This window comes from Chiloscyllium plagiosum, unplaced genomic scaffold (assembly GCF_037043375.1).
Source record: "Chiloscyllium plagiosum isolate Xiang-an unplaced genomic scaffold, Cpla_swu_hap1 HiC_scaffold_7, whole genome shotgun sequence".
Taxonomy (NCBI): Eukaryota; Metazoa; Chordata; class Chondrichthyes; order Orectolobiformes; family Hemiscylliidae; genus Chiloscyllium; species Chiloscyllium plagiosum.
This window is the reverse complement of record NW_028270145.1, coordinates 44,201,831-44,214,885: the sequence shown is the minus strand read 5'-3', so window position 1 is coordinate 44,214,885 and position 13,055 is coordinate 44,201,831. Positions and strand designations below refer to the sequence as shown.

At 39.8% G+C, this 13,055-nt stretch overlaps 1 protein-coding gene across 4 annotated transcripts in view; it reads right to left on the bottom strand.

Annotated features, from left to right (window-relative positions):
• nckap1 (NCK-associated protein 1) overlaps positions 1-13,055 on the bottom strand; it is a 218,777-nt gene that overhangs the window by 110,081 nt on the left and 95,641 nt on the right. For all 4 annotated transcript variants that reach the window (XM_043693453.2, XM_043693454.2, XM_043693456.2 and 1 more), the window contains 3 exons: positions 12,061-12,157; positions 8,122-8,231; positions 3,539-3,671 (listed from right to left, as the gene is read on the bottom strand). In XM_043693453.2, coding sequence (XP_043549388.1) covers positions 3,539-3,671; positions 8,122-8,231; positions 12,061-12,157 — 340 coding nt within the window. The remainder of the gene's footprint in view (positions 1-3,538; positions 3,672-8,121; positions 8,232-12,060; positions 12,158-13,055) is intronic.

The following is a 13,055-nucleotide window of genomic DNA, read 5'->3' as shown; positions in this document are numbered from 1 at the left end:
AAGGGAAATGAGGAAACTGGTGAAATCCACATTGATCCCATGTGGTTGGAGGGTACTAAGGCGGAAGATGAGGCATTCTTCCTCCAGGCATCGGGTGGTTAGGGAGTGGTAATGGAAGGTGCCCACGACCTGCCTTGTGGAGTCGGAGGGGAAGTTGAAATGTCTAGCCATGGGGCGATGGAGTTGGTTGGTATGGGTGTCCCGGAGATGTTCTCTGAAGTGTTCTGCAAGTAGGTGTCCTATCTCCCCAGCGTAGAGGAGACCGCAACGGGAGCAATGGACACAGTAAATAACATGTGAGGAAGTGCAGGTTTTGGAATTCCTACAGTGGCAAGGGAAGGTGCTGGGTGGGGAGTGTGGGTTGGTGGGGGGCGTTGACCTGACACGAGAGTCGCGGAAGGAATGGTTTCCCCTGTCAACCAAGGTTCCTGAATCCTGCCATTCTTGTCCTTCATTTTCACAGACATATTCAATACCCTTTTTTTCCTGTCTGAGCAAATTTTGGATCTAATTTCATTGGATCTCATCAGTTCTTACTTTTCTAACCTGTCACCCATGTAACTACATTTCGTCTACGTCAAAAGCACGACCCTCACTGGCCGCCTTTCCTCAAGGAATTCAATTCTTTAATTCAATTACAGAACGATTGGGGGAATATACTAAGTGCCCAGTGTCTGACAATAGCCTCTATTTGTTGTCATATCTTATCTTTCAAGTTCCTTAGCATTCAGGCAGGCACAATTTCCCATCTCACCTTTTGAAAGAAACATTTGCTCTGAAACATCTATTTCCTCTTTGAGTGCCTCCCAATTCCTGCTGCTGATCTACCTTCAAGTAGCTGCTGCCAACCACCTTTACAAAATCTCATCTCAGTTTTGTAAAACTGACCTTGCTTAACTTTGAAACTTCTAATCTTGGTCCTCAATCGTATTTCTAAACAAAAGTGACTTATGATTGTTAGTGCGTAAATGCTTGCCCAGTTTCATTTTTTTCTAAAACTGAATGCAAAATGGTCTGTTCTCTTGTGCGGTTTGTTATGAGATGACTGGGAAAGATCTCCTGTATTCAATTTAAAGAATTTATGCTCTTCTTTATTTTGTAAGTTTCAATCCCAGTCAACAGCAGCACAGTTGAAATTCACTACTGCGTATTTTCTCGATCTCTCAGTAACCTGTTGACAAATTTGCTTTCCTATTTCCCTCTGGCTGTTGGGCAGCTATGAAACATAGCAACGAATGACCAAGAAATTAATGAAGACTGGAAAATTAGAGTATGAGAGAAAGCTAGCCAGAAACATGAAAACCGATAGCAACAGTTTCTACAAATACTTAGAGTTGGTCGTACTGAAAGTCAGACTGGAGAGTAAATAATGGAGCTTTGAGAACTTTTGTAGCTGAGGTCAAGGTTCTGGATGTACGTTTGCTCACTGAGCCGGAAGGTTCATTTGAAAATGCGAGCAAATTTACACCCGGAAATGAAAACAAACCTTCCAGCTCAGCAAGCAAGCCTACATCCAGTAAATAATGGAGAATAAGGAAATAGCAGATGAATTGAACAGGTTTTTTTTTTAACTTCAGTCTTCATTATAGAGGATACAAAAACATCCTAAAAGCAGCAATATATTAGAAAAAAAAGTCAGGTTATGTAAGGAAGGGAGAAATTCAGGAATATCACAATTACAATAAAAGTGGTACTAAGTAAATTGTTGGAGCTACATGTTAACAAGGGCCAAGGTCCTAATGGACTTCATCCTACAGTCTTCAAGTGGCATTTGTTTTCACTTCGCAAACTCATTTGGGGATGGTCCCATTATATTTGAAGATAGCAAACGCTTCTTATTCATTCAAAAATGTATGGGCATGAAAGTGGGGAACTATAGATCAGTTAGCTTAACATGCCATTGGGAAAATGTTAGACACTTGCCTTAAGTAGTTACATCTGGGTATTTGGAGAAGTTTGAGGTGATCAGGCAGAGTAAACATGGTTTTGTGAAAGGGAACTGGCCATTGAAGTTCTTTGGACAGATAACTCATGCTGTGGATAAATGGAAACCACTTTATATGCGTTATACTTACATTTCCAAAAGGCATTTGACAACATGCCAGCTCAAAGGTATTTGGAAAAATAAAAGCTCATTGTGTAAGGGTTGCATATTGGCATGATAGATGATTGGCTGGCTAACTGGAAGCAGAGAATAGGTGCAAATAGGTAATTTTCAGGTTGGCAAAATGAACAAATGGTATCTAATAAGGATTGGGCTGGAATCTCAATTGTTTACAGCTTGTATACATGACTTAGGTGAATGATGGAGGTAATGACTGCCAAATGTGCTGACAACATTAAGGCAATAGGAAAGAAAAGTTGTGAAGAGGATGTAAGGAGCTGACAAAAAGATACCAATGAGTTACAATCTGGCAAATGGAGTACAATATATAGTAAACATTGTTATAAGCTTGTACCTTGTGAACCAGCACTCTCACTAAATGGGCAAAAATAATATACCTCAAATACCAGAAGAGTATTCGATTATCACAATCTCCACAATGTCGGAGTAGTCAATTGAGGAAGTACGTGAGAAGGCTCTCTGCGGGTAAGTTTTACTTAAGGAAAAAGTTGTATTATTTACAGCAGAAATCACTCAAATAAAGTATAATAGTGACGTACATACACACATCCGTTTTAAGTTTCTATTACTTTGTGTTTTTACATTAATTATGTGGACCTCTTGATTAACTGGAAAACATTTGGTCCCATAGGTGCCAGTTAATAAAAGGTTTTCTGTATAATGTGGGAAAATGTGAAGTTATCCATTTCGACAGGAAAAACAGAAAAACATTCAAATGGTGCCAGATTTGCAGAGCTCAGAAATGCAGATTGATGTGGATATCCTCATGCGTGATTTGTAGAAGCTTTGAATGCAGGTACAGCATTAGGGAAACTGATTGAATGTTATCAAAAGTAGGTGGTTATGCTTCAGTTTTACAGGGTACTGCAGAGAGCACATCTGAGAGTACTGCAAGCTTCATCTCATTTAAAGTAAGACATAACAAACACAATGGAGGCAGTTCAGAGAGGTTTACTAGAATTAAATCCTCAAATGGGGCAGTTGTCTTCTAGGAAAGGTTGGACAAACTAGGCTTATATCCAGTGGAGTTCACAAGAGTAAATGGTGACTTCATTGAAATACACAAGATCCTTCGAGGTCTGTATAGGTTAAATATAAATACAATGTCCACTTTCAAATTAGGGTTTACTGCGTAAAACTGAGGGGGTGTTTATTTAAAACAGGGGTGAAATCTTTTCTTTCAGTGTCACAAGTCTTTGGAACTTTCTTCCTGAAAAGGCTATGGAAGCCGAGTCCTTGAACACTTTGAAGGCAATAGAGATATATTCTTGTTAAGCAAATGAATTAAAGGTTATCAAGGGAAATAGGATTGCTGATTTAAAGTTATAATCAAATTAGTCATGATCTTATTGAATGGCAGAGCAGACTCCAGTGATCGACTTCTGTCCAATGAATATTTTGCAATTACTTTACCTGCACAAGTTCATTCAGCACGACTGCATCAAAACCAGACAGATATTGCACATAATATCTCTGCATCACTGGTCCATATTTGCGCACATGTGCTCTGAGCTCTTCCATGTAATAGATGAGTTCAGCAACGTGTCTAGAGGATTTAAAATAATAGTTATCTTCAAAACAATTTTGAAGTTCTCTAACTGCACAGAAGCATAATGTTTTAAAGCAACAGATATGCATACTACTTCTAAAATTATCTAAACCCTGGATGTAGGTTTGCTGGCTGAGCTAGAAGATCCGTTTTCAGACGTTTCGTCACCACACTAGATAACATCATCAGTGAGCTGCTGGATGAAGCACTGGTGGTATGGCCTGCTTTCTATTTGTTTAGGTTTTTTGGGTTGGTGATGTCATTCCTATTCTTTTTCAAAGAGGGTCGTAAATGGGATCCAAGTCAATATGTTTATTGATAGAGTTCCAGTTGGAGTCCCATGCTTCTAGGAATTCGCGTGTCTCTCTCTGTTTGGCTTGTCCTAGGATGGATGTGTTGTCCCAGTCAAAATGGTGTCTTTCCTCACGTGTATGTAAGGATACCAGTGAGAGCGGATCATGGCTTTTTGTGGCTAGCTCATGTTCATGTATCCTGGTGGTCAGTTTGTCCAATGTAGTGTTTGTTACAGTATGTGCCTGGTATTTTTGTAAATGACATTAGTTTTGCTTTTTGTCTGTATAGGGTCTTTCAAGTTCATTAGCTGCTGTTTTAGTGTGTTGGTGGGTTTGTGGGCTACCATGAAGCCAAGGTGTTTGAGTAGTGCTACATCCAGAGGCTCACTGGTGATGTTACCAAGTATGACGACGAAACATCTGAAAAGGAACCTTCCAGCTCAGCGAGCAAACCTACATCCAAAACCTCCACTTGAGATACAAGTCTTCTCAAAACTCGCTAATAATCTAAACCCATGTTGTGACTTGACTTCGTGCTAGTTGGTAAATTTATTAATAAATTAAACTAACTATAATTGAACCATAAGCAGTTTAACTTGCCACGCCTGTTTTAAAAACATAACAATTAAATAATTACGTGTAATATGTTACAAAAACAATTAGGATGTTAAACAAGCTGACATTATATCTGGACAATCATGACTTTCAACCACTGTCATCTCCACTTTCCGTAGATCAGTGTTTTAAGACCGTAACATTATAAGATACTGGAGCAGAATTAGGCCATTCAGCCTGTCTGCTCCACCATCCGATCATGGCTGACATGTTTCTCACCCCGGTCTCTTGCCTTCCCCCCCATAACCCTTGAACCTATCTTTTTCAGTCTTAAAGACACTCAATGACTTGGCCTTCATAGCCATCTGTGGCAATCAGCTCTTCAGATTCACCACTCTGACTAAAGAAATTGTTCCTCATCTCAGTTCTAGAGGGTTACTCCTTCATTCTGATGCTGTCCCCTTGGGTCTTTAGTCTCTTCAAACACTTTTCCCATGTCCACTCTATCCAGGCACCTCAGTATTCTGCAGGTCTAAATAAGAAGATCTCCTCCCCTGCCCTGCCAAATCCTTCCAAACATCATTGAGTATGATCCCAGAGTCCTCAACTGCTCTTCACTCCTGCGATCATTCTTGTAAACCTCTCCTAAACCCTCTCCAATGTCAGAACATTATTCCTTAGATACAGAGGGGCAGAAATAATCACAGTATTCCAAATGTAGTCTAACAAGAGCCTTCTATAGCCTCAGCAGTCCATGCCTGCTCCTGGATTCTATCCCTCTCAAAATGGCAGCTAACAGTGCATTTGCCTTCCTAACTGCCAATTGAACCTGTATGTTAATCTTAAAAGAATTTTGAACCAAGTCTCCCAAGTTCCTTTGTCTTTCAGATATCTGAAGCCTTTCCTGATTATTAAAAAAAAGTCTAAACCTCTAACATTCCTACCAAAGTACAGAATCTCCCACATTGTATTCCATCTGCCACTTCTCTGCCCAACCTCCTAGATTGTCTTTCTGCAGCCTCCTTGCTTCAACATGACCTGCGTATCCATTTATCCATGTGTCATCTGCAAACTTAACAACAATGCCCTCTATTCCTCCATCCAGATTATTAACGGAGAACGTGAACCGTTGTGGTTCCAGCAATGACCCCTGCAGAACTCCACTGGTCACTGGTTGCCATTCTGAAAAAGACCCCTTTACCCTCACTTTCTACATTCTGCCAGTCAGCCAATCCTCCTTCCATGCCAGTGCCTTGCCCCTAATACCATGGCTGTTATCTCATGTGACAGCCTCCTGGAAATCCAAATAGATCACATCCACTGTCTCTCCTTTATCTGACTTGCTTAAAGATTCCAACTGATTGTCAAAGGATGGGCAAGCTTGACCATCCTTTGACAAAGCTATGCTGACTTAGCCCTATCTTATCATGCATTTCCAAGTACTCCATAATCTCATCCACAATAATGTACTCTTAAAATCTTACCACTGATCAAGGTCAGGCTAACTGGCCTTTGTTGCCTGACTTCTGCCTGCCTCCCTCCCTTCCTAAATAGAGGTGTTATATTAGCCATTTCCAGGCTGTGCCTGAAGTTAGATTCCTGAGCCTTTCCATATTTTGTCTTATTGCTTATTCAGCAAGATTTAATAATCTCTCCTGGGCCGTCCCCACAACTAATTTAAATCCTTGTAACCATTCAATTTAGCCTTTTGACTCAGATCCTGATCCCAGATCGGATCAGGTGGAGTCCATCCCCAAGATACAGTTCTGACCTGCCCCAATATTAATGCCAGTGCCCTACAAAATGGAAATCCTCTCTCCCACATCACTCCCTTAACCATGTGTTTACTTCCTGAGTCTTCCCTCTTTGCAAATTTTCATTTGGCTCCGGAAACAATCCAAAGATTACAATCTTTGAGGTCCTTTTTTTTAAATTTTGCTCCAAATTTCTGAGATTCCCCAAACAGGAGTTCTTGCCTATGTTGTCGGTACCAACATGGACGATTACAACTGACCCTCCTCGCATTCCAGTATCCTTTCAAGCCAACTCCAAGTGTTGTTTTTCTAGGCACCAAGGCGGCAACATTACATGCAGGACTCTCAATCCTGTTCACAAACTGGTTTACAGTAATCACAAATTCTAGCATGAGGAATTTTTTTTATCTTGATAAAAGCATAAAATGCCAGAATCTGAGATATAGAAAGTGAAGAACAATAATATTGGGCTTGAAAAATTAACACTTTCTCTCTCCCCAGATGCTGCTACATTTGATAAATTCCTTCCCCATTTTGTATTTTTATTTCTGTAGTATTTTACCTTTGTTTAGTAGTTAGTAGTTGGTAAAGGGATACTTGGAAAACATAAGAAATTAGAACACAAGTAAACCATAGGGCCATTAAATCCCATTTCACCGTTCAACACACTCATCACTGAATTTTTAAATTATCTGCATTTTCCTGCTGTTTGTCAGTATTCATTGATTCCCAAAATTCTATTAATCTCAGTCTTGCATATATTTAATTGCGGAGGACAGTCCGCTGGGTAGACGTTCCAAAAATTCACGTCACGTGAAGAAATCTCTCAAATGCATACTCCCTTAAACTGAGACTATGATCCCCAAGAAGAGCAAATAGCCTCTTTAGTAACTTCTCATGATTCCTCTTTTAGCTAGTCTAAGTCCTTGTTACCATCCTATTTAGCTCTTTGGCTCAGATCCTGATCCCAGTCAGTTCAGGTGGAGTCCATCACAAAGCAAAAAGTAGCGACCTTATCATGTTCTCAAAAATCTTACAGTTGTCAATGAGATCACTTTTCATTCTTCTAAATTCGAGACGTTATGCCATTCTTTTCAATCTCTCCTCAGAAGGCAATCTTCTAATCTCAGGAATCAAATCAACTTTCCTTTGCACTCCCTCCAAGATAAATATCTGGTTTCTTAGGTAAATTAAATCAAATGTAGAATATTCTCAGTGTGGCTTCAACAAAGTACTTGTTACCTGCAAGTTAGGTTTCTGTCATCTTTGTAGGTTTCCAATATCTAATAATAATTTAAATTTCCAATAATCTCCTCTTTGCTTTAATTTTATCATGCAATGCTCAAACAAAGAACTCAGGATAGATATAGCTAGAGCGCTTGAAGAATAAAGCTTCTGCTAATCCACAATGAAATCTACGACAAACTAACTTTTCCAACTTTGCACACTATCAGTCTTTATGCACATAGTGTAAGACTGCTAATTTCTTCCTAAGTTATGTCTGTACAACCATATACATTCATACCCAATTGAAAATGCTTTGAGAACAAGCCTACTCATTTCTTATAGAAACCCAACCAGCAGAGATTAAACACTTGGGTTCACGTTAAATCTAAGTACTTGAGGGCTAGTGAATTGCATCAACAACTCTGGTTGGTAACACAACTGAACCTAGATTTTCAATGTGCAAAAATAACATCTTTTTTTGCCCCCACTAGGCATTGTACCAAACACCTCAGCTGTCCACTTCCCCATTCCCCAAAAGACACATCTGGAAGCTCAAGTCTGGACTAGCATTTAAAAGAATCGTTACAGTGCATACAAAATTAATCCAATAATACATACTTGTCTATAAAGTCATCACTGTTTCTTGTTCTTGGAATGTTGTCTGCATGTCGAAGTAGCCAGATAATTTCATCACGTGCAAAAGATAGAGCCATGAAGACAAAGAGTGCCTGAAAAAGAGAAAGTCTGCATTACAAGTCATAAGGATTAACAAGATTATGTTCTGAATGTATATTTGCTCGCTAAACTGAAAGGTTTGTTTTCAGATGTTTCGTCTCCATACTAGGTATCATCAGTGAGCCTCAGATGAAGCACTGGTATCAGTGACCCACTATCTGCACATTTAGGTTTCCTTGGGCTGGTGATGTCATTTCTGATGTCATTTCCTGTTCCATTTACTACCAGAAGAACAGGAAATGACATCACCAATCCAAGAAAACCTAAACACAAATAGAAAGCAGGCCATTGTCACCAGTGCTTCACTGGAAACTCACTGATGATGTTATCAAGTATGGTGATAAAAGGTCTGAAAATGAACCTTCCAGCTCAGTGACCAAACTTATATCCAGAACCTCAACCTAAGCTACAAATCTTTGTAAGATTATGTTCCCCTGGTTTGGAAGTTTATTTGTTTTAATTTGCCATAGGTGGTCAACCTGATTGAGGGATGTCTTGCATTTAAAAATCTTAATCTTGTTTTCTCTTCATAGTCTTTGCCCTCTTCGCTTCGTAATATGCTTAGCTACAAATTCTCCAATATATCTGTACTCAACTAATATTGGTGTCTCCAGCATCGCAAACTTTAACTCCTGTACTGCTGATGGTAGTGGTTTTAACTGCCTGGGCTCCAAATTCTAATATTTCTCTTTCTTCCTTTGAGATGCTTCTTGAAATCTACCACTCTGGCAAAGTCCTTGGCCACTTGTCTTAGTGTCATCTTCCATTGATCCTTGTCTAATTTTACTTTATATACTTCACAAAGTAACTTGGGGCATTTTATTCAGTTTGAAACAATAGTGTTTTGCCTGATTGTCTGACATCATATATCTGTCATTTTCTTATTAACCATTACAATTTCACTTGCTCTCTGATGGACACATTTATTTTGATTAACCTTTTCTGGTTTAACATATCAATAAAACATCAAAATTCAGCTTTTGTCTCAAAATATAAATGTATGTCTGAAACATTTTGTAGGACAGATCTTAAGCAACTGCTGCTAAATGACACATTTTGGCCAAGTTTTTGATATTGTATTCATCAGAAAAAAATGGCGTGAAGTAACAATCCAAAGGGAAAACAACATTTATATGGCAGAAGAGGATTATTATGATAGGTTGGCAAGTGGACCCTGAATGGTAGAGGCACTGTCATGGAAAGTGCAGTTTTGATGATGACAACTAACAGATGACAGACTGTATTAAACAGCATATCTCTGCAACTGTTCACAAGTATAAAACTTATCCAATCAGCTCACGCTTGTGAAACCCAAAACAGTATCCAACATTAGATGTGATTCTGCAATAGGATTATTTAGTAAATGTGGTCCAGAGTGTGTGAAGAATTATGCTGACAACCAATTTAAGACTGTTAATCAGGTTTGTAGTGTACAACACTAGTAGGTACTTGAAGTCACATTTATTAAAATACAGGGCCTTGTTCTTTGTAGACAGAAATAACATGCAGACATGTTGCATCTGCTTCAAGTAAACAAGGGCAGTGACACCATCTTCGTTTTTTTTCTCAGTGAAATGCCTGGACCAGGATCAACCTGCCTAGCATTAAATTTAAACAAAACCTGGTAGTGAAATGTCAGTCACCATCTCATTTATATATTTCCATAATAAAGCCTTGACCAGAGTCTATTTAATAACCTATCAGCATTCGCCTCTCACATAATATAAATGTTATTTTTACTTTGCATTGTTCTTTTTTGCAAGTGCATGATGAAAGGCTTCAACAAAAGGTGTCTTTTGAACTATAGAACAATACAGCACAGCACAGCACACGATGTTGTGCCGAACATTTGTCCTAGCTTAAGCACCCATCCATGTACCTATCCAATTGCCGCTTAAAGGTTACCAAAGATTCTGACTCTACCAGTCCCACAGGCAGCACATTCCATGCCCCCACCACTCTCTGGGTAAAGAACCCACCCCTGACATCTCCCCTATACCTTCCACCCTTCACCTTAAATTTATGTCCCCTTGTAACACTCTGTTGTACCCGGGGAAAAAGTTTTTGACTGTCTACTCTATCTATTTCTCTGATCATCTTATAAACCTCTATCAAGTCACCCCTCATCCTTCGCCATTCCAATGAGAAAAGGCCTAGCACTCTCAACCTATCCTCGTACGACCGATTCTCCATTCCAGGCAACATCCTGGTAAATCTTCTCTGCACCCTCTCCAAAGCTTCCACATCTTTCCTAAAGTGAGGCGACCAGAACTGCACACAGTACTCCAAATGTGGCCTAACCAAAGTCCTGTACAGTTGCAACATCACTTCACGACTCTTGAATTCAATCCCTCTGCTAATGAACGCTAATACACCATAGGCCTTCTTACAAGCTCTATCCACCTGAGTGGCAACTTTCAAAGACCTATGAACATAGACCCTAAGATCCCTCTGTTCCTCCAACTTACTAAGAACCCTACCGTTAACCCTGTATTCCGCATTCTTATTTGTCTTTCCAAAATGGACAACCTCACACTTGACTGGGTTGAACTCCATCTGCCACTCCTCAGCCCAGCTCTGCATCATATCCAAGTCCCTTTGCAGCCGACAAGAGCCCTCCTCACTATCCACAACTTCACCAATCTTCGTATCATCTGCAAATTTACTGACCCACCCTTCGACTCCCTCATCCAAGTCATTAATAAAAATTACGAACAGCAGAGGACCCAGAACTGATCCCTGCGGAACTCCACTTGTAACTGGGCTCCAGGCTGAATATTTACCATCTACCACCACTCTCTGACTTCGACCGGTTAGCCAGTTTTCTATCCAATTGGCCAAATTTCCCTCTATCCCATGCCTCCTGACTTTCCGCATAAGCCTACCATGGGGAACCTTATCAAATGCCTTACTAAAATCCATGTATACTACATCCACTGCTCTACCCTCATCCACATGCTTGGTCACCTCCTCAAAGAATTCAATCAGACTTGTAAGGCAAGACCTACCCTTCACAAATCTGTGCTGGCTGTCCCTAATCAAGCAGTGCCTTTCCAGATACTCATAAATCCTATCCCTCAGTACTCTTTCCATTGCTTTACCTACCACCGAAGTAAGACTAACTGGCCTGTAATTCCCCGGGAATTTTTCAAGTTCACAGCTAGATTGCTGGATCATATACCCAAATTACATTTGGAGCTTTTATGGTGTAAAAGACTTGATAAATATTTAAAACAGTTCGCTTCTCAATTCCCAGTACTAGAAAAATCAAAATGATAATTTCTTAAACCTATTTGACAGATTATGGATTTTCCTAACATTTTGATCGAAGAGTTTCACCAAGGAAACCACTTGCTCACCATCTACATTGATGTCACCTCATTTGTGATGTCAAAGCATATCATGATTAGCAAATGCAAATGAAAATATTACACATTCAGTTACTATTAAAGGAGTAAGTTAAGGTCCGGATTTGAATTACAGCATTTTTCTAAATCAAATATAAACATATTTGGATGAGTGTGGAGAATGGGGAACTTTGGTTGGGGCTGCAGGGGTGGGGGTGAGGGGTCCAGCCAGAGAGGAAATCAATTTTCTGATTTAATTACAAGTATGATAAAACTTTTACAACCTAGAGATAAAATTAACAGTACATCAGGATATGAAACTCAAAAGCTAAGTGCATTTTTGTCTTCAACATGCTAAATATTCCTGGTATTAACAGGAAAAACAGACACTATCAACAAGAGCTTCGCAAAGAATAGTTATTTAACGAGAACTCTATTGGAAGAACATAACTTAGTGTCAATATAAATTCAGTACCTTAGGACCTAGCAATCCTGGTTGGTCAGCAAGAACAGTGGCAAGTTCCTTTAAAGCAGACCGCAAAAATTTGCGCCGCTCTCTGTGCAGCGGGCCACTAGAGGGGGGGTTATAAGTAATGAAAATAAATATAGTTAACATTTAGAAAAGCAACATGGTAACGTATAGAAATATGAACAAAATACTGTAAAAGAGCACATCATCTTCTGACATGTAGTTTTGTACTGTGGACTAAAATGGCAAACGGATATAGCTTTAAACAGAGGATACCGCCCTGTGGAAGGAGATGGGTACAGTTTTAAAGCAAGCCATCGTGACTTGTATTTACACGGTTGCCTTGTCCAGGAATGGGGAGGATTAATGAACAACATAGGTTATTGATTTAGATGAGGGAGCCAAATGATATACCTCAAACTTTCAGATGACACAAAGTGGAAGGGTAAGCTGTGAGGAGGATGCATAGATGTTGCACCGTGATTTGGACAGGCAGAATAAGTGGACAAATGCATGGCAAATACAGCATAACATGGATAAACATGAGGTTTTTCACTTTTGTAGCAAAAATAGGAAGGTAAATTATTATTATTTGAAGGGCTGTAAATTGAGAAGGAGGAGCGATTCTTCAACAAGACCTGGGTGTTCTGGTACACCAGTCATTGAAAGTAAGAGCGCAGGTGCAGGTGGCAATAAAGCTGCCAAGTTGTATGTCTGCTTTCATAGCAAGAGGAATCAAGGACTGTAACAAGGATGTCTCACTTCAATTATACAAGGCATAGGTGAAGTCACACCTGGAAGAGTGGGTGCAGTTTTGGACTCCTTACCTGAGGAAACGTTCTAGCTATGTAGGGAGTGTAGCAAATGCAGTTTACCAAATGGAGTCTTGGGATAGTAGGACTGACATATGAGGAGAGATCGAATCGGTTAGGATTGTTTCCACTGGAGTTCAGAAGAATGAGGGGATCTCCCAGAAACCCCCAAAATGTTGCCAGCAACAG